The 26203-nt window shown below is 36.6% G+C and overlaps 4 protein-coding genes across 4 annotated transcripts; 1 reads left to right on the top strand and 3 right to left on the bottom strand.

The window, feature by feature from the left end:
- Positions 1-23: 23 nt before the first annotated feature.
- LOC133879791 (hydroxycinnamoyl-CoA:piscidic acid hydroxycinnamoyltransferase-like) lies at positions 24-1716 on the top strand. Its single transcript, XM_062318566.1, has 3 exons — positions 24-672; positions 757-881; positions 1120-1716. The coding sequence occupies exons 1-3, from the start codon at positions 24-26 to the stop codon at positions 1714-1716; spliced, it is 1371 nt and encodes a 456-aa protein (XP_062174550.1).
- A 9145-nt stretch (positions 1717-10861) lies between these two features.
- Positions 10862-11984, bottom strand: LOC133879727 (uncharacterized). Its single transcript, XM_062318441.1, has 2 exons — positions 11771-11984; positions 10862-11523 (listed from the first exon to the last, which is right to left on the bottom strand). Exons 1-2 carry the CDS (start codon positions 11776-11778, stop codon positions 10953-10955), a joined length of 579 nt encoding a protein of 192 aa, XP_062174425.1. The 5' UTR covers positions 11779-11984; the 3' UTR covers positions 10862-10952.
- A 4197-nt stretch (positions 11985-16181) lies between these two features.
- LOC133880258 (putative pentatricopeptide repeat-containing protein At5g59200, chloroplastic) lies at positions 16182-18235 on the bottom strand. The gene has a single exon (XM_062319174.1). The coding sequence runs from the start codon at positions 18193-18195 to the stop codon at positions 16309-16311; it is 1887 nt and encodes a 628-aa protein (XP_062175158.1). The 5' UTR covers positions 18196-18235; the 3' UTR covers positions 16182-16308.
- Positions 18236-20721: 2486 nt separating this feature from the next.
- Positions 20722-25028, bottom strand: LOC133880666 (probable sodium/metabolite cotransporter BASS3, chloroplastic). Its single transcript, XM_062319650.1, has 5 exons — positions 24487-25028; positions 23645-23740; positions 23230-23536; positions 22883-23130; positions 20722-21521 (listed from the first exon to the last, which is right to left on the bottom strand). The coding sequence occupies exons 1-5, from the start codon at positions 24879-24881 to the stop codon at positions 21284-21286; spliced, it is 1284 nt and encodes a 427-aa protein (XP_062175634.1). The 5' UTR covers positions 24882-25028; the 3' UTR covers positions 20722-21283.
- Positions 25029-26203: the final 1175 nt, after the last annotated feature.

The raw sequence follows: 26203 nt of genomic DNA, 5'->3' as shown, positions 1-26203 counted from the left end.
TATCAGAGCATAGAAATTCCAAAATGATAACCATCAAGTCTTCTTCCATAATCGTTCCAAGCGAGCCTACCCCAAGCCGGATATTATGGTTATCAGAGAGCGACCAAATGATGCAGTGCAATCACGAACCCCTCATCTTTATGTACAAACCCAACAACAATAACGATGATAGCATCCTACCATTTTCATATGAGACAATGAAAACTTCTCTAAGCCGTGCATTGGTTCACTACTACCCACTAGCCGGCCGGCTGCGGTGGGCCCAAGGCGACCGGTTTGAACTCGATTGCAATGCCAAGGGAGCGATCCTATTGGAAGCATACTCTGAATCAGAAATGGATGATCTTGGCGATTTTGCACCAACCGAGGCAATCCATGATCTTGTTCCCAAGGTTGATTATACTACTCCAATTGAGGAGTGGCCGTTGTTGTTGGTGCAAGTGACAAGATTTCGTTGTGGTGGCATTTGTGTTGGAATAGCCATATCCCACACTGTGGTCGACGGATCGTCTGTAGCTAGCTTTATTAGCTCGTGGGCCAAGTTGGCTCGAGGAGTCAATCTGAGGCCCGAAGAGATTCCGTTTGAAGATCGAACTCTCTTACAATCACGTCAACCGCTTACGCCTCCGCGCTTTGATCATATAGAGTTTTCTAAGCCTCCGCTCTTAATAGGTTCTGTTAAATCACTACTTATCTCAAACGTTTAAATTAAAAAAAAAATTGATGAATTTGATCATTTAATTTATCTTTTAACAGGATCTTTGGACACGAAGGCAGAGCAAAAGAAGAAAACTAGTGTTGCCTTGTTGAAAGTCACTAGAGCGCAAGTCGATGGACTACGGAAGAAGGCCAAGATATCAAATGATGAGACAAACATGGTGGTGATACTATTAGAATACTTTGAAAATATTCTTTATATTATGATTTATTCCCTTTCTTTTTTATTTTAAAGTTTTTGGGTCATTACTCATAATCTCTTTATAAATATCATCTATTGCAATACAAACAAGAAGCTTCAATACAGTACAAATGTAGCCCTAACGCTTCATCAATCTCTTTTTCTGCTTCCGCTCTATTCTTTCTCTTTCATATTATTCATCCCATCACATATTTCTACAGAAACCAATACCCTATACTCAATACGAGGCCATTGCCAGCCACATATGGAGGTGTGCCTGTAAGGCGCGTGCAGGCGATGACCGTCAACCGACAAGAGTTCGCATTGTAGTCGATATCCGCAACCGGTTGAAGCCACCTCTTCCTCGAGGATACTTTGGCAATGCAATTTTTCCTACTGTGACATCGACACATCTTTATGGCGAGCTCTTGTCCAAGCCATTGAGTTATGCTGCTGGAGTTATTAAGGAAGCAAGCGATAGAATGACAGATGAGTACATAAGGTCTGCCCTTGATTTCGTTACAAGTCAAGAGAAAGCGAGTTCATTGAGGATCAACGTCGTCATCCAGGGAAACGCAGAAGCATCTTTCCCAGGGAACCCCAACCTTGTCATTGCGAGCTGGATAAAGCTTCCTTTTCATGTTGCAGATTTTGGGTGGGGAAAGCCTCTTTACGGTGGTCCAGGGATGCTAACTGTTGAAGGCAAGTCATTCATCATGTCAAGTGCTGCTAATGATGGATCCCTGATAATAGCACTCTGTTTGCAAACGCAATGCATGGACTCTTTTAAGAAGTTCTTCTATGAGGACATGATTTAACTATTGTTGCTTTCATTCTTTTACTTGTTGTTGCTTTCTCTCTTTTACTTGCCTTTTTTTTTTTTCTTTTCTTTTTTTCTTTTGTTTGCTGTGTGGTTATTGTTAGGACTACTATTGGGGATTATGCCATAAATCCTAATGTATGATTGACATTCAAGTTTGTTATGAATAAATGATGTTATTCATTTATCTATTTTTGAGCATATGACATATTATATTTTACATGCTTAATAATGATTATGTATATTGTGCATGTGAAAGGCCATTCGATTACATTGAATATGGTCTATAATGTGAATAAAGAGATTATCACACAAGATCTTAGTCTATAAACCTTGTAGAGTTGTAGTTTTAAGCTTTGAGTAGTTCGTAATCGGTAATGGAATTGAGAATTCCATTTTGGAAGACTGTTACACATCGAATCTTGATGATTTACCTTGATCAAGTGAAGTTAGAGGCTTTGGGTTGATGTGTAGGTGTTATGCACTGAATGGACCATGTGAGATGTTTTTTTCCACATAAATATTGTCAATGGGAAAGACTGTAACTCCCGAGATTTCCTATGATATTGATTCTAAATCCTGAGAGATTTGTGTACTAAGATGTTAAGTGTAGATCACTTTGATGCGTTTGTGAGTAATATCTTTATTATGGTCAACATTCTCGATGCATTAGGTGATCACATATAACATTGTAAGAAAGCTTTCTTAAAAAATCAGTGAATTAAGTGCCTGTATCTTTGGCTTTAATTCTGCTACAGAGGATTTCATGGAAGAATCAAAAGTCAATATTAAGTAAGTCTAAGGGATTTTCTCATAACCTGTTCTATGCTATTGAAAGCTAGATCCACATGAGGAGTGTGATGCATGCCTAAAAAAAGCCAATCACTATTTGAATGCCTAAACAAATACCAGTTAACGAACTGAACCCCCACCAAAGCGTACCGAATCACATAGATAAGCTCTTACTTGCTCGCGCGTGGATAGATAGGACGGGTGAAGCGTGAAGGGGATGGATGTCTAAGTGGTTGAAAGAGTCGATCTTGAAAATGTAAGTATTTTGGAAATAACCTATTAAACCATCTTACAGAGAAAAGATACTAAAGGGGTCCTCTTCCAACTCTAAATCCCGGGTTGCTTTAGGGAGTCATCGGCACTTTTTCCCCTTCTTCTTAGGCTTCTTCTTACTTCTATTTTTATCATGTTTCACTTTTCTTACATTCTTTAATTTAAGTTTTGGTTGTTGGAGCATAGCAGTGACTATAGCAAGGATAAATACTAGAGTTCAATTACATTTTTTTGTGAAATTTAAAGTAATTAAGTAGGAGCCTCGTGACAGTTACGATGCTTTAGTCTTGTTTGGCTTTGGAAGCATCAAAATACTATAATCTAGGGTTTAGGTGCAAACCTTAGGAGAGAAGATGTAAAAAATCGCGTGGAAGAGGAGACGAGGGAAGAAAAGTTAGCTGAAAATGCTTTCGGCCATTTTATCTCCCAACTGTCAAGACAGGTAAGTAAGTCATTCGCACACGCCGATAAACATAAACCTACTGCCTGGAAACACGATAATGGCTCGTCCAGACACCAACCTAGAAATTAAGACTAAAACAACTCCCTAAGTGTTCTACTCCATTTTTTACTTAATTACTTACTTAATTAGTCTAATTTGTGTTTTAAACAATTAATTAATATATTGGACGTTACAACTGTTTTGACCGTCCATCCCATGCCCATCATCCTCCTTGTTCTTCTTCACCGAAAATGTCTATTTTCTTCTCCATCTCGAATCCAACATCTAAAGGTAATCTAACTATAAAAGTATCTTGTCCATGGATGACTCAAACATTTAGATTATCAGACGATCTAGGTTAAAGTTTGATATTTCAAGAGAGAAATAGAGGGCTCTATGTTTAACGCCTTGAGAAATTAATTAACTTCACGGTTTATCTCCCAGTGTCATTCAACAAGAATAAGACTCAGGGATTTTCTACTCCTCAAAACGAGAATACTACGTAGCAGAAACATAAAAGATTCTACCAACATTAATTACAACCAGAGAATCTACCAAGAGTCATCACATTAACTGAAATCATACTATACATATCGTTGATATAAAAGATCAAAACTAAACCTTAATACACAATCAAGCCTCAGATGCTAAGCCTACAACATCACCCAAAAGTACTAAGTACCATGAGTGATCTTCATAATCCTGCAATCAGTCCTCAAGCATAACCAGATCGATATCACTATGCCAAACGGATGACACTACTCCGAGGTCCATCTCGAATCCAACATCTAAAGGTAATACAACTATAAAAGAACACATGTTTCATAGGTGAAAAAGATACAAGCGTAATTCCACGACTTAATGAGTAATAATACACTTGGTGAGAGGTTATCATGTAGTGAATTTAGTTATTTATAAATCACATACAAAAATTGTGACGCCCTACCTTTTACGAAAATGCATAAGTGAAAATTTTTTATTTTCATGTGACGTTACGACATCATCAGAGTGGAGATTTGGTAGCAAAATTTTTTTTTTTTTTTCAAAAACTTAGGAATGTAGCACATCAAAGCTGACTGGATTACCTCAATATATATAAATATAATTTGATGTTCTCATTTAAGAAATACACACAAAGCATTAACATATGTGCCACATGCGGCACTAATAATACGTAACCATTATTTTGACCTAATACAAACCAACATATAGCATATTACATATTAAAGAAATACTTCAAATTCTCATTCATAATCCTTACCCCTAGAGCATAATCTATATTCAAATAAATCCAGCATTTATTAACAAGAATGGAAAATTCCATGAGTTAACCATTCTACATCATTTTAAAAGACTTAGCATCAATATTAGAATTGAATTATCATCAAATACAGAGTCAACAGTAACAGCTGTAGCAACAAACTTTTTCAATAGAACTGAATTATCACCAAATTATGTATTATACATTGATAACTAGGTAACCATTTGAAGTATACATAGTCCCTTAACTTATTTTACCTTTTGGCATAATCGGTTCTCTACAATCTATACATAGTCCCTTTTTTTTATATAATAATTTGAACTATATTAAAACCAGAATCAAACCATACAATTGTTCCTTAAAATACAATCAAAACAACAAAACACAACCCAGCAGCTACAAACTAGTTGCCAACAAAACACAACCAAACAGAACAAAAACTCTGAGAGACAAAACATACAAAACTAGCAAACCATAACTGGTAAACCACCAGCATTTCTGCAGCTACAACCCAACTAGCAACAACCAAACTAGTCCCTTCCCTTATACTTTTTCCTAAAACCTCTCCAAAGAGGCTTCTTGATCCTCAGCAGTCCACGTTTATCACAGGAAAGAAATATACCCTAAAAACTAAACATATGGGAGATTTAGTACCTTTATTTCGCTTTTCCAGTGGTGGGATTTGGATCGAAGTGCTCGGGCTTGGTCGACGGAGAACTTCACACTCACACTCAGGATTTGTCGACGGAAGCCAAAATATCTAGAATTGCCGATGGGCTGCTGAAAGACGACGTCGCACTAGGTGGAGCGTCGACCTGCTGCCCCGATTCAGTGGATGGAGTCGCCGGGTTGTATGGAGTTCCAGGCGTGTGACCAACAACGAAGTCGAGTCGTGAAGAAAGGCCAAAATAAAGGGAAATTCAAGTTTTAACTCAAATAAACGGGTGGAGTTTCAACGTTAGGGAGAGGGGTATTTCCGGGCTTTTGAGCTAAAAGAGTCACGTGCTGTGCACGTGACTCAGTTTCCATCCACTTAAACGGCAAAAAGTGACGGATGGAGCCAAAAAATAAGCAATTGGTAGTTTAGGGGGCCTGACTGCAAGCGTTGGTAGTTTGGGGGGCCATCCAAAGAATGTGTGGTAGTTTGGGGGACTTTTTTGTATTTAACCCTTTAAATAAATCACATTAAAAATCCTGTTTAAACATAACTTAAAACATTAAACACCTATAACTTACAAAATCACTATAAACTAATAAACTAAAGCTTGAGCTTTAAGCCTTCACCAAAAATATCTTATGTGGGATATTTTTGTGAAAATACCCACTCATCAAAGGATCGCTCGAGAGAGAGGGGTTCTGTTTTCCTTTTACTGCACCTAAGCCGAGAGAGAGAGGGAGGGAGGGAGAGAGAGAGAGAGGTCCTTTTCTTTTTATTTCTTTCTTTTCCCTTTTCTTTTGTAACCGAGAGACAGAGAGGGAAAGAAGAAGAGTTCTGCTTGCCTTTCCTTCTTTTCTGTTTTTTGCTTGCAAGCTAAGAGAGGAAAAGTTGGAGAGGGGGATTTTCCTACAGTTTTGGCCGAGTGGGTAGCTTGAATTTAGAGAGAAACGGAGTGAGAGACTTTTGTTGAAAACTAAGAGAAATAAGGAGAGTTTTTGAACTTTATTTTCTTGTTTCTTGCTTTAAGGACCGGAAGAGAGAGGAAGGGTGAAAGAGAGTTTTTGTTTAAAAACCTGCTGACTGCTGTTATTGACCAAAACCCATAGAGAGAAAAGGGCGCTTTCTTTCTTTGCTGCCCGAGCTAGAGAAACAATGGGTGAGAGAGATTTTCTGCCCTTAAAATAGAAGAGCAAGAGAAGGAAAGAGAGCTCGGGTGAGTTTCAGCAGAAAACAAAAACAGAGAAGAGAAAGGGAGAGTTTGGTTATGGTTTTTCTGCTACTGGCCTACAAAGAACAGCGAAAGAGATGCAGAGAAAGAAGAAGGAAGAGAGAGCTTTCTGGTTTGCTTCCTCTTCTTGTTGTCTTGTTAGCTGAGAAAGAGCAACAAAGAGAGAGAGAGAGAGAGATGCTGCCTTTGAGAGAAGAACAGAGAGAAGAAGAAGAGGGGGAAAGCGTCAGAATGAACGTGAGGTGGTGCTTCAATATATAGTCGATTGGACGGTGGAGATTGCTTGGAGTTGATCTGATCCAACGGCTGAGAACATCATCTTGGGCAGCAAGCTGATCGTGGGATATTTTGTTTAGCAAACTATGAGAGGACATGTGTTCGGTGCGATGCAATCTGCCCTCTGCAACACTATGTCTATCAATCGCCATTTCTAGGCGATTGAGCGCCACTACAATCGAGCGCTTGATTGCAGGAATCGATTGCCATGTCCAAATTTATTTATCTCTATTTCGATTTTATAGCTTAAGGTCCAATAATCTTACCTAATCAATTTAGAATTATAGACGTGCCTCAAATATTAATGAATATTTAATCATATATATTTTCTTTATTATTCGGTCTTAAATTTCTATTTAAGATGTTATATTTTATATCATAAAATTTGGGGCGCTGCAGAAATGCAACGTTACAGCTTATTCATTGACAATGTCATTTCGAATGTAATATAAATATAATATATGTTGTAATAAGAGAATAATGTCATAGCTCAATGCCATATGGTCTACCTTGGATTTTAACATATTTCTAACAGGGTTGGGGTTGTCCCGAGGGACCTGTAATACAACACTGGTGCCCCGGATATGTACTCTACCGTCCATCATGAGCGACCGAGTCTGATCTCGAATGGCCCACACTACTAATAATGTCCATAACTGTAACCCTCATTCAAACATTTTGCGCAGGTCACAAAATAACCATTGGATCCAATGCCAAATATAAAAATAAATAAACTTTTAACCATACTACCATAGGGTTAATCGGTATAGTAAACCCATGGCTATTATCTCAAACGTACCCGTGTACCATGTCATACGATGCAATTTAATATTCACCGTCTTCTACATGCATGCTTTTATAAACTCGTCATTTTTATTATCTTGTTATTCATCACTCATTTTCACAAATATAGAATTCACAATAATAAATAGTATAGCGCCCTAGATTTTAAATCATAAAATATGACATCTTAAATTAAGATTTAAGACTGAATAAAATCATTAGTCTAGAGTGGCGCTCGATCCTCAACTCTTGACTCTCGATCCAAATCGGCGATCGATCCACTAATTATGGCTATCGATCATAGTTGTACTCAATCCACAACTGTAGGAAACAGTATTCACGTCTAGCAACTGATAAAATTATATGTTTTTTGACACAATATTAATCCCAAGAAATTAATGAGATTACATGAATATTTATGAAAATAAATATTCGCTAATCTTATTAGTTTATAAACTCTGATTTTATAAATATAGAAATCTTTATTAGACTATAATAATATCATTTAGTATAATATATATATATATTATAATATTTGTTGTGTTATAATATTATCAGTATTATAACATTATTTATATAATAATATTATTAGTACAATAATATTATTAATGGAATAAGTTTAATTATGAGACGAATTAGAGTTAAAATGGGTTTAGATTATACCCTTAATGAGATAAACTAAAATGAAAAACACCCGATGTGAAAAACATCTACAAATTTTATCTGCAAATTAAACTTAACTCGTAAGTTTTAGTAAAACTTGCTGATAACATTATTTATATAATAATATTATTAGTACAATAATATTATTAATGGAATAAGATTAATTATGAGATGAATTAGAGTTAAAATGGGTTTAGATTATACCCTTAATGAGATAAATTAAAATGAGAAAAATCCAATGTGAAAAACATCTACAAATTTTATCTGCAAATTAAACTTAATCTAAAAGTTTTACATAAACTTAATCCTCTAATTTTTTGTCACGTTGATGTCAAATTTATGAATCCTATTAAACATAGTTAAGTCAGACCTAATGGTCTGATTGGATAATGGTAGACATTCTTTTTAAAGGGTATAAAAGTGTAATTGAGATGATGGGAAACAACTGGAAGAAGGTCTAAGGAAAGTAGAAGGTCGAAGATAATGTTAGTTGAAACCACAAGTATTGGTAGTTAAATCTCTAAACTAGCATCCAAGTGTTGTTTTCCTGTGGGAGGGCCACATATATTACATCCCTAGGATATTTCCTGTGAGATCTGTGTTCTATCGTTTCATTTTTTTTCAATCAATTTTTGTATTAAAGCTTGATGTGACATTTTTTCAATCAATTTTTGTATTAAAGCAACCGACTTTATGGATAGATAATTTTAGAAATATGGTTGTTGAGATCGTTAACAATTTGAACAGTAAGAAATCTCAGATATATCGCCTCCTTGCTCAAGCATGTGAGAATAGAGTCACATTTATTACAGAATTGCAAATTACTTAGATCTGAATTCCGTCTTGGGTTAAAAAAAAAAAAATCGAATGAAGTGCTTTCAAATTAGCCATCCGAATTGTATGTAATTTAGATAGTTCCACAAAGAAAATAGGTGCAAAATCAGGGCACTTGCCCTTTCTATATAATTGGCCAAATTACGTGCAATTCGGAGTGCGAATGTGGGAGAATTCTTTTTTAACGAAGTCTTGATTTGTATGTCATCATTTCATCTCAACGAAGTTCTACTAATCTTTCTCTATATATTTTTCAACTATGCTATATGGGTTTAGGGGTTTACCTTTTTGTTACGGGAATTGGATCCTCAAGAGTGAAAGAGGATCCTATTTCCACAAGGACAAATGCCATGGCCCCTTTTCTCTTGTTGCTTTTCGAGCATCTCCATAGTTGCAAACTCTCCATTATGAGCGGGAAGCCATTAAATATTGACAGAGAACAAAAACGCCATCTCTTGTCTCCTCAAGTTGCCTTGACCGTGCTCAACTTGAACCAGAATCCTCTCTAGTTGAGAGGAACTAGAGAGGAGCTGGTTCTTTATACACAAGTATTTTTGTAATTTCACATAGTGTAAAACTATAAAAATACCTGTGTATAAAGGACCGGATCCTATCATCCCAATGCTAATTTTTTTCTTGGATTCACTTGTAAACAACTTATTTCTTTGCTTCAAGGCTTTGTGCCCTTGAATTGATATGGCTTCTTTCCCAAGCCACATCTACTCCCCTGCATCACGTGTGTCCCCGAAGACCAGCAGGCATTGGATTAACGAATCATCCACTTGACTATAAGAAGCAAAAGAGACAACAATGTATTAAATCTAGGGAGAATTCAATGTTGGTAATTTTTGTTTTCTTTTGTGGATAGGGGTTCCTGCAATCTTTCCTGTTCGGATTGTGTGGAAGATGGTTGCAACCAAATATTCTCAGCCAACTATATAGCCTGATATTTTTGCACAATCAATTCCCAAGTTACTGCAGTTGGAACCAACCCTCACCGATTAAGCTTAACACAGAATGGTTCGGCAAAGTATTTGCTTAAAGTAGATTTCAACACAACTCAACTAGCCTTCTAGCCATGTCCGCCTACATTGTTTTTCCCAAGAGCAATGCTACTTATTGCACACCGACTGACGTTGTGTGTTTTAAGTTACTTCTCATATTAAACAAAAAGAAAAATCACTTAAAACAATTACGGGTTGATCCAAGGGCTACTAAACCTTATCACGTCATCTTTGTAAGATGTTTGTGTTGTTAAGAGTCTCACATTGCCAATGTATACTTGGCCACTTGGGTGGTGGGTTTTATAAGCCTTGAACAAACATCTTTCCTTAAGGTGCCTTTTGTGAAAGATTAAGACGCAATGGACTTTATCATGGTATCAAAGCTTTAGGACATTGGACAATGTTAGGTCTTCCCTCCCATTGTACACGTGTTTAAACAATAGTGCCACACGTGAGGAGCGTGTTAAGAGTCCCAAATTGCTAATGTATACTTAGATTGTGAGCTTTATAAACCGTGAGCAAACATCTTCTCTCAAGGTGCTTTTTGTGAAATAGTAAAATTTAATGGATTTTATCACGTGAGATGCGTAAGGTTGCACCTCATTTCAATATGATGCCATGAAAATCAATTATCCGAAGGTAGTATCCAATCTAGCTAGGCAGATCTAAACATAAGCAATCTAGCCGATTAAGGTAGCACATTCCCTAAGTAGTAAGTCCTAATCAACTGAGGAAAATTTTAATCTCATCTCAAACTAATAATCCTCTATTTGAATTTCAAGCAAATCTCAACCAGGTCAAGCACTCATATCAAACTAATCTTATCCTTCATGTGTGTTAACAAACACTAATTAGTAAGCTAATTACCCAAATCAAAATGATGGCAACTTCAACAATGAGCTCAATAGAGCTAAATTTCCAAACCAAAATCAGGCCAACATCATGCTCATTCCATTAACCAAGGAGGACTTAATCAGACACTCGTACACATAGAGAGAGAGAGAGAGAGAGATTTCAAAATCAGTGCAAAAAAGCATAAATGACAGTAGAAATATAAACCAAAAGAGCAGAGGAAACCAAGATAAGCAACGCCGCCACGGCATGGACAGTGGATTTACTCCCGCACGACAACATCCCCAACCGGATCTGGATGACGTTGACCATGGACAGCATGAGGAACAAGCAGCCCATGACGGAGCCGATGGCGGAGCCCATCATGCCGAGCCTGAGGACTTTGAGGTTGATGTGGGCGCGGAAGACCTCGTCGACGTCCTTGCTGTTGAGCAGGTTGATTGCCAGCTTCAGGCCCTGGGCGACAAGGGAGGAGAAGAGGAAGAAGCTGAAGGAGACAACCTCGAAGACTAGCAGCTTCCTCGCCACGTCGATGCCAGCGTCGCAGGCCGTTTTGTTCTCCAGGCTATGCTGATTAGGGGTGGTAAGGGAGAGCCCCACGAAGACGGCGATGGTGAAGAGCGAGTTCACGTTGACGAGGCCGTCCAGGGCGGTCACGTGCACGCCCGTCGTCGTTGCAGAGGTTGACGCCGACGTCACTCTCTCGAAGCTGTTGTCTTTCGGGTATGGCGCCTCAGATCTGCCAAGAAAAAGAGAAGGAATTTAAGAAAAAATAATGGAATCGAGTGTGAAATCAACAAAACCCAGATTGAGATTTTGATTTTCAGAGATATGGGAAGCGGAGAATACATATGGGCTGTCAGAAATGAATGACATTTAAACCAGAATGAAATTATATACTATATGGGTTAGAACTGAATTGAATTTAGATCATAGCATAAAAGAGAGAGAGAGAGAGAGAGAGAGAGAGAGAGAGAGAGGAAGACCCATCCATGGTTAAATCTTGCAAGTCTTGTTTTTCTGTGGAGAGAGAGAGAGAGAGACAATCTTTCTATTGTGATTTGTGAGTGATGCTTGTTTTATTGCTTGTATCGTAGGGTTTATGAATTATGGTTGTTTCCTGAAGAAAGGGAGGAGGGAGAGAGAAAGGGAAAGGGTAATGCTTTGCTTTTTTGGTTCTTTCAGGTTTGCTTTTTTCTTTTCTTTATTTTGTTGGTTTTAAAGTATGAATCGTCATGGTGGGGTGGACTCCTCTCCAACATCGGGAACACGTGGAATTTGTTTCGAAACAATCAAATGTCTGAACCTGAAAATGACTTGAACGCCCTTCTGTATTTTAAAAGATCAAATAACCTTTTAAGTTTTTTTTTTTTTTTTTTTTTGAGACAGTGACTTTTTTAAGTTTGAACCTTCTGGCTTCTACCGGCTCCCTTAAACCGTTAAACCAATTTAACCAACCATATTTACTAATAATTAAAGGTTTTGACTTTATATATATTTATAACGGGATCCGGCTTCCATGCGCATGGGTGCTGTAGTGGAAAACGGTACCGTTTTCTACAAAACGGTACCATTTTCCACTTAAAAAAATTTGTAAAATTTTTAATAAATTTAAAAATTATAAAAATAATAATAATTAAAAACAAAAAATATAAAAACCTAAAAAAAATTAAGGGGTGGCCGGCCACCCCCTTGGGCAACGCCGGCCACCCCATTATTGGCCAAGGGGGTGGTCCGGCCACCCCCAAAAGGCCAAAAAAGAAAACAAAAAAAAAAGGTAGGGGTTTGGGGGGTGGCCGGACCACCCCCAAGGGCCTGGGGGTGGTTTCGACCACCCCATACGGCAGATCTGGGGGTGGCTCAAGGCCTTTGGGGGTGATCCGGTCACCGGCCACCCCCAAAAACCCTTTTTTTTTTTGTTTTTGGTTTTGGTTTCTAGGCCTTTTAGGGGTGGCCGGACCACCCCCAAGGGCCTGGGGGTGGTTTCGACCACCCCATACGGCAGATCTGGGGGTGGCCGAGCCACCCCCAAGGCCTTTGGGGGTGATCCGGTCACCGGCCACCCCCAAAACCCAAACTTATTTTTTTTTTGTTTTTGGTTTCTAGGCCTTTTAGGGGTGGCCGGACCACCCCGAAGGGCCTGGGGGTGGTTTCGACCACCCCATACGGCCGATATGGGGGTGGCTCCCAAGGCCTTTGGGGTGGTCCGGCCACCCCCAAACCCCTAACCTTTTTTTGTTTTTTTTGTTTTTTGGCTTTTGGGGGGTGGCCGGACCACCCCCAAAGCCGACTGGGGTGGACGATCCACCCCATATCGGCCAAGGGGGTGGTCCGGCCACCCCCTTGGCCAATAATGGGGTGGCCGGCGTTGCCAAGGGGGTTGCCGGCCACCCCTTAATTTTTTTTAGGTTTTTATATTTTTTGTTTTTAATTATTATTATTTTTATAATTTTTAAATTTAAAAAAAAATTTGCAAATTTTTTTTAATGTGCTCCATGCGGTAGTTTTGAACTACCGCATGGAAGCCGGATCCTTTATAACGAGGGTAGTTCAATCGGCTGGAAACCGCGCCTCATGAAGTAGAGGTTACTAGTTCGAATCCCCCTCCCCCTCTTGTATGGACATGTCAAAAAAAAAAAGGGTAAAGTCTACGTTGAAATAAAGTCTCCTTAAATTTTTAACTTGGACAATATCTCTTAAATTATCAAAAATATCAATGTTCTTTCGATGATAAAAATATCCTTAATAAAAAAAAAAAAAAAAAACTGAAAATTTGAAAAAAAAAAAAAAAAAAAAAAAAAAAAAAACCTAAAACTAAAACTAAAAATTAAAATAAAATAAAATAAATACATAAAAATTAAGGACGGCCAAATTTAAAAATTAAAAGAAATATTAAAAAGTTTTTCAAAAAAAAAATATTAAAAGAAATTAAAAAATTTCCTTTTTCTTCTTTTTTTTTTTGAATTTATAGGGGCATTTTTGTTTTATTGAAAAAAATTAGAAAGTCATTTATGTCTTTTTTCTTGCCTCGGAACTCGGAAGACATTGACAATTTTTTAATAGTTTAGAATGACATTTTCAATTGAGTAATAATTTGAGGTGGGGTATGTAAACTTTTCTCTGTATATAATTTGTTAGCTTTAAAGGTCCTGCAATCTGTTGTAAACAAAATATATGATAATCCATGTAGAAAAAATACAGTTTTGAATTTTGAGTAATTCGTTGTCTAATTGCTAATAATTTAGATAGTACATAAAAAGAGCCTATATAAAATTTATTTGTCCTAAATAAAATTTGAAATACCCAATCACCTGCTCGACAGATTGATCTTATATAAATTCTCCCTCATATACTACACAAATTACTAAAAATAGTCCACAGGAGATACTCATGTCCCTTGAAACTTTTTGTTTTTTTGTTTAGTCGAACTCAAGACTTAGGATCATGATCCTCTCAAATCTTTTGTCCGAATTGGCAAGTGGTTGTGAGATATCATTTATGAGACCTACCTGACTGGATAAGTGATTAGGCAGTTCAATTTTTATCTAGTCAGGTAAAAATTTACGAGTTCCAACTTTTCCATAATCATTAAAAGAAATGAAATGTCTTATGCTCACATCCCCTCTCATCTTACTGCCGTGATAGTGTTCATATGTTCTTAATTATTATTATTTTAATATAATCCAATAAAATAAGAATAAAATAAAAGTATAGTATATAGCATTATTACTCAATCTTAAATCACATTGGGAGTCGGTTTGGGACTTCAATACTTCATGGCTGATTTGTTGAGAAAAAAACGTTTTGAGAGATAACAAGAACTCATATAATAGCTTTTAATTTAGTTGCAGTTTGGCAAGTTTGCTTGTGTTGCTTAAAAAAAAATTAAGAAGAAAAGTTTAAAACTCAATCCAAATCTCTCTCTCTCTCTCTCTCTCTCTCTCTCTCTCTCTCTCTCTCTCTCTCTCTCTCTCTCTCTCTCTCTCTCTCTCTCTCTCTCCTCTAGTAAAAGTTAAGTTATTGCTTAACCTAACAAATATAATGGCGATAACGTCAACTGATGTAAAATGTGCGATAAATTGGTGTGAAGAATAGTATTACTCCATCATAATAATATTACTCGGTATCAATTGTTCTTCTTCTCTATTGTTGTCAATGCTTGGAATTCCTTTTTTTTTTTTTTTTTTTAAAGTGTGAAATACATGCATGTTTGTTAGAAGCACAATAAGTGACCCTTCCACCAATTGTAAAAATCAATTTAGATATTGATGTTGATTTAAGGCATCTAAAGACTTTGCCCATTGCCTTCCTATGGTATATTCACTAGAAAGATTATAAACTGCAAAAGTAATATCTAGCCCAATGCAGCAATGTATAGCATAAATAATAAATTAAGGGTTCATTTGGGTATGCGATTTTAAATCAAATTGTGAAAAATGAATCGTTTTGAATTGCGATTTGAAAACGTAAAAAATCTAATTTTTCAAATAACAAACAATGTAGTGTTTTTTTGAAAAATCACAATTTTAAAAGGCTAAACCGCGATTTTAAAGGTCAAACTGCGATTTTACTAAACGCTTAATTGCATTTTTAAAAATCACATTTTCAAATAGCACATTTTCAAAACGTTATTTTTAAATCGCACTTTTTGAAATCATAAACCCAAATAGACCAAGCTACTTATTGCACTAGCATACTCAAGTTGAGATCTTAGTTAGCTTATTATATCAAGAATAGTTACTTACTTCTTTAATTTCCAAATATTTGAATTTTAGAAATACTTTCTCTGACCCACAAGAAGTCAAGAACATTCCTGGATGCCCAATTTCAAAAGGCAGGATTCAGTGATACCAACCTTCAAATAGCTTCCACTATTCAAGTGCCGGTGGGAGGCGATAAAATCTCAATGCCTTGAATTTTCTATTGATTTATATTTAGGAAATTAGGTCAAGATTTTTTGTGGGTTTTTGGCCCTTTTGACTTTAACACTCAAGTTTCCAATTTGATAAATTCGGGATAAGAGTTTAGGCCTATTCTAAATTTGAAACCTCCTGCCAGCCTTTCTTTCAAATAGATTACAGAAAGAAGATGAAAAAAAATCATTATAACCCTCAGTTTTTTTTAAAAAAAAAAAAAAGAAAAAAAGAAAAAAAACAGGTGGGTCACGGCCACCCCGGATAGGGGGTGGAGCTGCAGCCTCCCCCTCTGACCAAGGCGGTCGCAACCCGTTGGTTTTTTATTTTTTATTTTAATGTGAGAGACATTATTATATTCTAAACTCATTTTTATTACTTATTTAACGGGTGTAAGAAGTCTCAAATTTAGAATGGACTCAAACTCGGGTCTCAAACCTAACAAATTGAATACTTTGATCTAAGTAAGAGCATTTTGATCCGACTCACTTATATTTATCGCAGTTTTATGTCTTTGATGTTGTTGTACCAATAACGACCATCAGTGTTGAGAAGAGAGGGAAAAAAATACAACTAGAAAATCTTGAGTAAAGGAAGAATTTGTGCTTAGTTCACCAATAATCCCCACAAGAACAACCTCCATTTTCGAAATGGTGGAACCTATTGCGATCTCTCACCACAATCCTTCTCCTGGTAATCTTAGAGACCAGCTTGATCATGGAGTGGCAATCATTGCATACCCTTAGATTTTTCACAATCCTTAACGTCGTATATGGTGCAGTTGATATTAGCCCATAGCACAGTGCAAGCCTCTCACTGTGTATTGCCAAAGCCCATTCCTTTTGCTCATCCTCCATATCATGTAAAACCATCTCTGTTGATGGCAAGTATCCTTCCAATTTTAATACACGATTTAACTCCTTTAACTTTTTGTAAATTACTTCCCTTTGAGGATGTCTGATGTCTCCTAAAAGGAACTCATGGATCTCATTATTCACTTCAATCGAACTACAACCTGGTTCCTTTAGCATTCCACCCTCCTCCATCTTTGCTCTTACTTTTGCTGCCTCTTTCCATCTCCCAGACAAAGCATAGACATTTGATAGAAGAATGTAAGTACCGGAATCTGCGCGACCACAATCGACTAGAATTTTTGCAATTGATTCTCCTATTTCAGTGTTCCCATGTATTTTACAAGCACTTAGCAGAGCACCATAAATTATATGATCTGGAGCTATTTTCATTTCTCTGATGAAGTTATATGCCTCTTCAAGCCGACCTACACGACCAAGGAGATCAACCATGCATCCATAGTGCTCTATTTGTGGTTCAATCCCATAATCTCTAGTCATGGAGTGATATATCTCATATCCCAACTCGACTAGACCTCCATGACTACATGCATTCAATACACCAATGAATGTAATGTTGTTTGGACTAATCCCCTGCTTCATCATTCTCCGAAACATTTCGATAGCCTCAATGCTCTTCCCATGCATAGCAAGTCCTGAAATCATGGAATTATAAGTAGTGACATCCCTCTCTTTCATCCCATCAAAAACTCGTTGCGCCTCATCAATATCACCACACCTTGAATACATACTTATCAATGCACCACCCACAACATGATTAAGCTTGATCCCGTACTTTTCTATGTAAAAGTGAAGCCACCGCCCCAGCTCAAGAGCTCCCAATTGTGAACACGCAGATAAAACACAAACCATGGTAACCTCATTCGGCCTCACATCATCCTCCTGCATTTCCCTAAATACCTCCAAAGCTCTATTAAATTCGCCATTCCTAACAAACCCATCAATCATCGCCGTCCAACAAACTGTGTCCCTAACCAGAACTCGATTGAATACACCAATTGCCTCGTTGATGAATCCATAATTCAAATAACATGTTATCATGACGGTTGATGCAACAACATCCCCTTCAGGCATTTCTGCATAAACCTGTTGTGCATTCTCAAACTCGCCACACTTGCCGTACAATTCCATGAGCTTCATCCTTATCAATCTGTTTGAACTCAACCTAAGTTTTAAAGCCTGCCCATGAACTTGTTTACCCTCTTCCAAAGCCAACTGAAACCCACAAGCCTTCAAGACCGAAGTGATTGCATAAGCATCGGGTAAGATAGATTCATACACCATTTGACAATATAGGCGAATTGCATCGACGTAAGAGCCAGACAATACAAACCCATCAATAAGAGCAGTGTAGAGGTAGACATTTGGGTTTTGAGCGTTCTGGAAAATCTTGGAGGCATGGTCAATGGAGTTGAAGTTGGAGCAAACCCGAATAAGCTCAAAGGCAATAAAGGGGTCATTTTCTTGGCCCTTCTTTATGATTTTGGCGTGAAGTGATTGAATTTGGTTCATGTGTTTGCATCTTTGTAAGAGAGAGATGATTTCTTTCCTATCTGGGGAGTTTTTGGATTTTGAATTTGCCGGAAAAAATGAGTTCCCTAAAACGGCTACCGTGGAATAACTCATCGGCGGCCTAATGAATAGGCGTCCGGCCCAATGGTTTTGCTTGTTATTGCATATAGGTGTCTGGCCATGGGGGTGGCTTTCATATATATATTTTTTTTTCAATTTTTTTTCAAACTATTTTTTTTTTTGAATATTTTTAATTTTTATTATTTTTTAATTAATATATGATACGATGCAAGGATATTATAAGAATATTTCGACAAAAGTAATCTTTTTGGCACTATTTAGTAGTTTGGGGGCCATAGTGTGATGATTGATAATTTAAAGGGCTACTTTAAAAACAGCTAGTAGTTTAATGGCTTAAATAAATAATGTAATATAATGTACATCGTAAATGCGTTAATTCTAAATTTTGACAATTTTAAATCAAATGAAGAAGATCCTAAATTCCTTCAAATTGGGTTGGAACAGTTTCCTTCGACTCAATCTGTAAAATTGTCTAGTATCTCTTTACATGTGAGAAGCACCCGGTTTTTTAATTAGCATATAAGAATCACATAATTTTTTAATGGAACTATTAAAAAAGAATATATTTCTCACATGTTCAAAAAATACGTGATAATTTTATTTACTTGATTGAAAAAATTTCTTCTAACCAATTTTAAAAGAAATTTATGTCCATATTTCAGGATATCGGATTAATTGGGTTAGGACTTTTTAATTAGAGTAATGATTCAATGCCACCCCAAGATACAACTTTTTACCGCTTTGCCTATGTGGCGAGGTGGTCCCCCACTACCTTTTGAGTTATTTTTTTTGTAAAAATAAATTAAGGTGAGTGATCACCTTACCAGATAGGCAAGGTGGTGAAAAATTATATATTTAGGTGGTAGTTAATCATTACTCTTTTAATTAATGGGGTACATGAAGGTTCTGGCTTTTATTTTTCCTTAAACTTTTATTAATATGTGCAATAGTAGGAATTTATTTTAGAAAAAATTGCTAATTGGTCTTGAGGGTTTTGTAGCACTAACAAATCTCTTAAGGTTTAAAAATATAGTAGTATGCATGTCTAGGTAACAAATAACTTTTTTAGGGACGATACGTTTTCAATTTTTGTACAACTCAAACAACTTTTTTTTAAACTAACCATTAAATCTGGGAAAATGTTAGATTTACAACACCAATATAACAACTGTACAACAATCCCTCACATGAGGATGGGTCCCACATACTGGGGCCCACCTTCATGTGAGGGGTTCTTGTACAGTTGTTGTATTGGTGTTGTACAAGAATCAAATCTCTTAAATCTGTTTTCCTACATGTAGATCTTACATATTTAATGATTGATTTTTTTTTTTTTTTTAAAAAAAAAAAATTGTTGAAATTGTACAAAAGTTGTAAATGTATCATATTTAAAAAAAAAAAAAAAAATCAATGGATGATTTTCATTGCCACATCATCTCAGTTGTATGGTAGTCGTATAACAACCTATTAATAACAATGCTATCTCAAACAAAATTTCTTCTAGACTGCAATTTCAAACTGCCATCAAAGGCGGCTCATTTCTTGGCCTGTGAACCAAATACCCAATGGGCCAAACTAATTATTTGGCTCATTCCCAATGGTTTTTAGATTATCTAGCATTCTTTGGTTGTATTGGGTGTTTGTTGGGTGCCCTATCCATTTTATTTTATTTTTTTAAATTTCTTTCTTTCTTTCTTTTTTAGTTTGATGTAAATTTCCCCTTTATATATATATATATATATATATATATATATATTAAAAAAAAAAAAAAAAAGTTCTCCAACTTCCTTTTTTATTCCTCCAAAAGTTTTGCAAAAAAGCATCTACCCTCAAAGATTTTGAAAATAATAATAATTAAAAATAATAAAAAAAACCCTGATAATTTTGATTAAAAAAGAAACCCAAAACTTTTACAAAAAAATAATCTCCCCCAAAGTTTTTGACAAAAATAAAGATAAAAATAAAAAATGTGTGGGCTTGTTATGTCAATGTTTTCTTAGTCTTTGTTTTTTTTTTATTATTATTATTATATTGTTGGGAGTTGTCTACCAACGTGCGAAAAAGAGAACAAAAAAGAATCTTCAATTCATTTGAATCCCATTAAATTAATAAAAACTTATCCAATGAATAATAAACATTGCCACATCAGCCTCAGCCACTAGCATGAAAGTTGAATAAGGAATGAGTTCATTATCTTCTTGTAAGTTTACCTTAAGTTTTGGCATATACTGTACAATTTCTTTTTCTTTTTTTTCTTTTTGTTTTATTAAAACTAATTTTGTGATTCAACTTATATCTTCGCCTTAAATATTTATAGAATTTTTAAAACAATTATGCATATTTGAAGTTACAATCCTCTCTACTATCTCATATGCACACTGTAGCAACAAAATTGTGCCAAAAATAATAAATTTTTTTAAAAAAATTCTCTCTTTAATCGTCTGACATTCTAACTACATTCTACAAATTATATAGAGAAAATATTAGATTTACAACACTAATACAACAACTGCACAACAACCCCTCATGTGAGGAGTTGTTGTGCAGTTGTTGCAATGGTGTAGTGCAAGAATCAAATCTCATTATATAGAGCCTGTTTTTTTACACAAGTATTTGAAGTTTGTCATAAATCTCCCTTAGATAAACATCTTAATTCAGTCGAGTAAAGACACTAAACACATAAGGCCGGACACGCGCTTTGAAGTTATGAACACTTGTATGCATGCAAGAGTGAAGAGAGAGCAAAATCTTACTTCATACAACCATTTGTATCCCCATATGTATCCCAGCAAAATCTCGCTATATATGTATATGGCTCCTTTTTTTCTCTTGTTTTTCTTTTCTTTTTTTTGAATGATCTTTTGCTTTTCTGAGGCTACATACACACGCATATATATATATATATATATATAGCTCCTAATCTGCTGTATATATATATTGCTGCATAACCTGCTTCTGAATCTTTGATGGCAGGTTCTAAATCTCTGATGGTTCAACCATGACATGACTGGCCCATCTTTTGTACTGACAATTGTTAGAGCCACGCATCAGTTTCTCCGATGACCAGTAACCTTCGAGGTTAGTTCAATCTAGCCCTCGCAGTTGCTCCGACCGTGCTTCATCAAATGTTGACCGTAGAACCGCTTTGTGGCATTAGAAGGGATGGTAGGTCTCTGATCCGATAGCCGCTGCCCCAGAAAGAGGCAAGACAAAGGCCCATGATAGCCATTGCAACTACTGAACACGCTGGTGGAACTGCCTGACTGCTCCCAAGGAACTGGGTAGCAAGAAGCCCTGCCAGGGTGGAGCTTTGCATTCCTGTGCATAATGAAATTGTCCTGCTAATTTCTTCTTCTTGCCTGTGACGAAAACAAAATTATTTTAGAGGAAAACCAGTTCCAACTCCTCAACAGAAAATTACTAATCTCCAAAAGTGAAATATTCCTGTGTGTCAGGATGCAAGTCTGTGTGCAGGGCATTAAGAATAGCCCCTCAAGCAGTCACAACTATTATCAAGATACAAAGGAGTGCTTTTATCTGCATGTCGATTGAGAAACGAGCTTGGATATTTGGAATCTAATGACTACGACAACAATTTGAGTTATACAGTGCAAACCTAAAAAGTATGTTCAGGAGAAAAAGGAAGGAAGCTCAGTGATGTTCCTCCAATATTCTCCACATAAGGTATGACGCCCCTACATTACAGCAGGTTAATAACTTGAGATATCCCCAACCCCTTGAACTAAGACATAAATCTATATAACTAAAACATACAATTAAACACAGAGGAAGAGATTCTACCAAGAAGCTGGCTTCTAGTAATTATCGATGCATGTTTGATAAATTACACCTACTTCTACTTGCATAATGAAGTAGTGCCCACAACACTATAAAGCATGAAACAGCTAGATTAAATCCATCACAAGCCCCTACTAAAGAACATGACCGATTTGGCAAAGCAAGCACACAAACAAGGCATAGGTTTACCAGAATTTTTTACTCTTAAGCAATTGACCCTCTACAACATAATGTTGCTGACAAAAAGCTATTCAATGAAGAAAAGAGAGGTGCACAAATGCACAATACAAGGGCAACGACAAAGGGGGTTAGCTTCTCATATCTCCATTATTTATAGGACAAGAAATTCGATGTGGGTGGAAGAGGGAGGGAGAAAGAATTAAAGCATTTAGAGGAGATAGACCAAAAGGGGACCTCATGCTCAGCCACAAAGACATTAATCAAGAGATAATAAAAATGACTTAGCTAGGCTTCCAATTCTCTATATTATATAGGCACTGCACTAACAAATTAGTACTACCACAACTTCCTATCCCTTGATACTTTCCAACACAAATACTAATTCAAAAATAGTCAAAACACAAGTCCAACACTAACACAACTTACTAGACAAATTACAATACTTAATAAATACTTACTTCTAAGACAACTTGTCTACTAACACCATCTTCCCAAGCAACTCTAAAGACTTCCAAACGTACCATAATGATAATCATTCAAATGGCAAAACATTGGCTGCTGGCACAACATTGGTCATTGCCACGGTACTGGCTGTCAGAGCAACATTATTCACGAAACTGTCCCTTTGACATTGACACTTACAACATTGCCCTTTCAACACCAACTCATTCGACATTGAATTCCCCATGGCACTAAATCAACATGAAAGGAAGAATAAATTACATTGCAAGGATAAACTTACCTCAACATTGGAATTTTGGAGACCAAATAGCCCACAGCAAAGGCCACAGCATGAAATGTCAGTACTGGTAAAACCAGTCGGAGACCGTCCATGGACAGAATTTGGCTCCGATTTATAGCAAGTGGGCTTCCGATGCACATAGAAGTGCAAATCATTGCAACAAATGGCATCACTGGTTGAAGGACAGTCACAACTGGTTTTGCATAAGTATTAAGCACAAGTCCAAGGGTGATTGGAACAAGAACTACCTGACAAAAAATGTGAAGAAAATCTATTAGTAAAGTAAAAGGGGGTAGAATTATGTATAAAAACTTTCTTTTAAGCATTTAACACACGGTTCTTCTTACCTGTAATATTGATTTTGACATGGCAACAGCATCAACTGGAACAACAGATCCAATTAGAAGGCCAGTCAGTAGAGGCGTAAAAAGCACTGATGCAATGGTGGTAGAGCTGGTTAGGAGAATGCTCAAGGCCACATCCCCTTTGCTCAAAAAGCTGGCGTAGCTAGACAGCTGAGCTCCTGCAACACAAGATGTGAGCACAAAGCCTGCATAGAATATCCGGGATATGCCAAATGCTCTTGCAATTAATACTCCTAGGACCGGCTTCAGCACATATTGCGTAATGAACCCAAGAGACAATGGTAAAGGTCTGCAACAGAAGAAAGCTGAAGAACATTGGAAGCAATTCAAAATCCACAAATGGGTTACAATACCTCATTCTCAGATGAAATATAAAAATGATAAAACAAGGTTGCACCTTTTAAATGCAAGGGCAAAATCATCAATGGAAAGTCGGATTCCAATAGACAACATGATCCCACCAAGAGCAGGGGCATATAGTTCCTTAGAGACCCTACAGATGTTAAAAATTCATAGGTCCTTTAGTTTTAAACCACTCTTAAACATTTAAATCCATAAATTAGTTGGGAAGAATTAAACATTTTCATGTAAATCTTAACAAAAACACAGCTTCTTTTGCCATGGCACACGCTGACTAGAAACTAGAAGACCTGCGAACAAGAAAAGCTAGGAGCCCCTTATCAGCCTTAAATCAAACACATGCGATCCCGAATTATGATATGCAACTTCCACGGCCTTCTGTCTATAAGATTACAACTAATAGGTATTTTCAGGTCTGAGAAGTATTCTCCACCTCTCTTTTTTCCAAGAAAAGAAAAAAAAATAAAAAAAAAAATTTGAAAGTTCAAAAGTTGATGATTAAGAAATCAGGAGAAAAGAAAGAATGAGTAATACAAAAATATTCAATGAAAAACAACTAATTTTATATCAGAAAGGTAAAATCTGAAAGCAAAGTTTGAAAACCCAATAAAAGAAATGAACAATAAAAATAAAAATCTTGAGAACAATTTCCTTAAATGCTCCATTAGGAGTAATGCTAGAAACTACATATTGATTGAAAAATAAAAAAGACAACAAATAGAATAGAAAAAACCCATTTACAGACAAATAACTAATATTTTAAACTGAAACACTGAAAACCCAGTTAGGGAAGAACAATCAAACCCACATGCAAAAGTTAAAAACTAATCACAAAGCCACATGCAGAATTCGAAAACTTTATAAACCCAAAAGACCCACCAAGTAAAAGTGGAAGGCTGAGCAAGAGCGGCAATCGCAGTGGCAGCGACCACAAAGGGAAGCAATGCTGACAGAGCCTGGGATGAATCGCTCTTCTTCCCAGCTTCGGCCATCGCATATGGGTTTACCCCAAACGACAGCAGCGACACGTTCCCCTCCCGCCACTGCAGACCCACTCTCCCTATGAACGGCGACGTAGAGCAAGCGAATATCGAAAGCTTAGTCGTCCTGTTGCTGAATTCATTGGAATGCTTGGAAACCAAAGAGCAAGAAAATGAAGAAAAGGGAGAAGAGGAAGAAGAGGAAGAGGGTGGCCTCAATGAAACGGAGAGGCTTGGCTTGGTTGGGGGAGAGAGGCAGAGTAGGGGAATTGAGGGCATTGAAGAAGTGGACATAGGGTGGTGGTGGTGGTTGTGGTTGCCCCGCCGTTCGGTGGTTATTTCCGGCGAGGTTTTAGGGAGGGAGGAAAAGGAGAGGTGGTGGGGAAGCGAGGAAGAGGATGAGATAATAGAGTGAATAGATTTTATTTTATTTTTTGTTGATATAAAAGTTTCTCATATATATATATATATACAAAATTGATTTTCTTTCTGTTTTCATATGATTATGTTATATGATAGAGACAGAGATATGTGTGGGATGTGTTGTGTTGTGTTTTTTTGCTTTCTGACATGTGAGATTTTTTTTGTTTTTTTTTTTTAAAAAAATAATTATTATTTTATGAGGACATGTGAGATTTGTTCTTTCATATGGCATCGTTTTCTTTTGGAGTGACCTTTTATAATTAGAATCTACGGGAAGTCAAAGAGTGAATGGCATCCCTTCAAAAAAAAAAGAAAAAAAAAGAGTGAATGGCATGGGAGTGAAGACTGAAGAGGGATCGAGCCACTTGCTTTATTTTGCCAAGGAGTCCTTTGTTTATTTGATATTATGCTTCTCTTTTGAGTAAGTAGTGCCAAGGAGTCATTTGTTTATTAGATAATATTGTTTCTACCACTTCAACCTCCTTCGAGTTGTTGTTGATGTTCTTAAGTGGGTGTACAAATAGGTTGGTCTTACTCTGTGCTCATTTAACTTATAGAACTGCCTTGTGTGTTTTATTGAGAGGATTAAGTTACTTGTCTAACTTATTTCTTATCCTATATAATTATTACAACACTGTTTAAGCTTTGTATGGGTCTATTGTTGGAAAATTTATCCTTTTTTTTTGTTTATAGGATCGTCCACTTCTTATTTCTTTTGGATCATGGAAATGATCCACCCCTGTAACCATTTTCTTATTCATAGGTTGTTTGATTTTCATTGAAATTTGGACTGTATAAGAAAAAGAGTTATTGGGCTTGTCTTTTTCCGACAATGGTGTAGGCCTTCCTACTTGGAGATAGATTCTACAATCCCCACTTAATTGGTTCAAAATTCAAACAATCTAATTTTAGGGTTAAATATCTCACAAATACTTGTGGTTAGGCCTGAAATCAAATCGTTGCCTTGGTTTCAAAACGTGTCACAGACGGTACCTGTTGTTAATGAAAAAACTCAGTTGTTACTTTTGTCAGTTATCCGTCCATCTTTTTAACGGCCCTCCACGTCACCCACATTAAAAATGCGACATTTGTCCCTCCTTCCACCTGACCCATATATCACATGGATACTTGGGGTTTTAGTGCCACGTGAAATGAGAGGAAAAAAAATAGTGAAGGAAAAAATATTGGCGTTG

The sequence above is a fragment of the Alnus glutinosa genome, chromosome 10 (genome assembly GCF_958979055.1).
Source record: "Alnus glutinosa chromosome 10, dhAlnGlut1.1, whole genome shotgun sequence".
NCBI lineage: Eukaryota > Viridiplantae > Streptophyta > Magnoliopsida > Fagales > Betulaceae > Alnus > Alnus glutinosa.
Note: the sequence above shows the minus strand (reverse complement) of the source record. Positions and strands in the feature narration are given on the sequence as shown.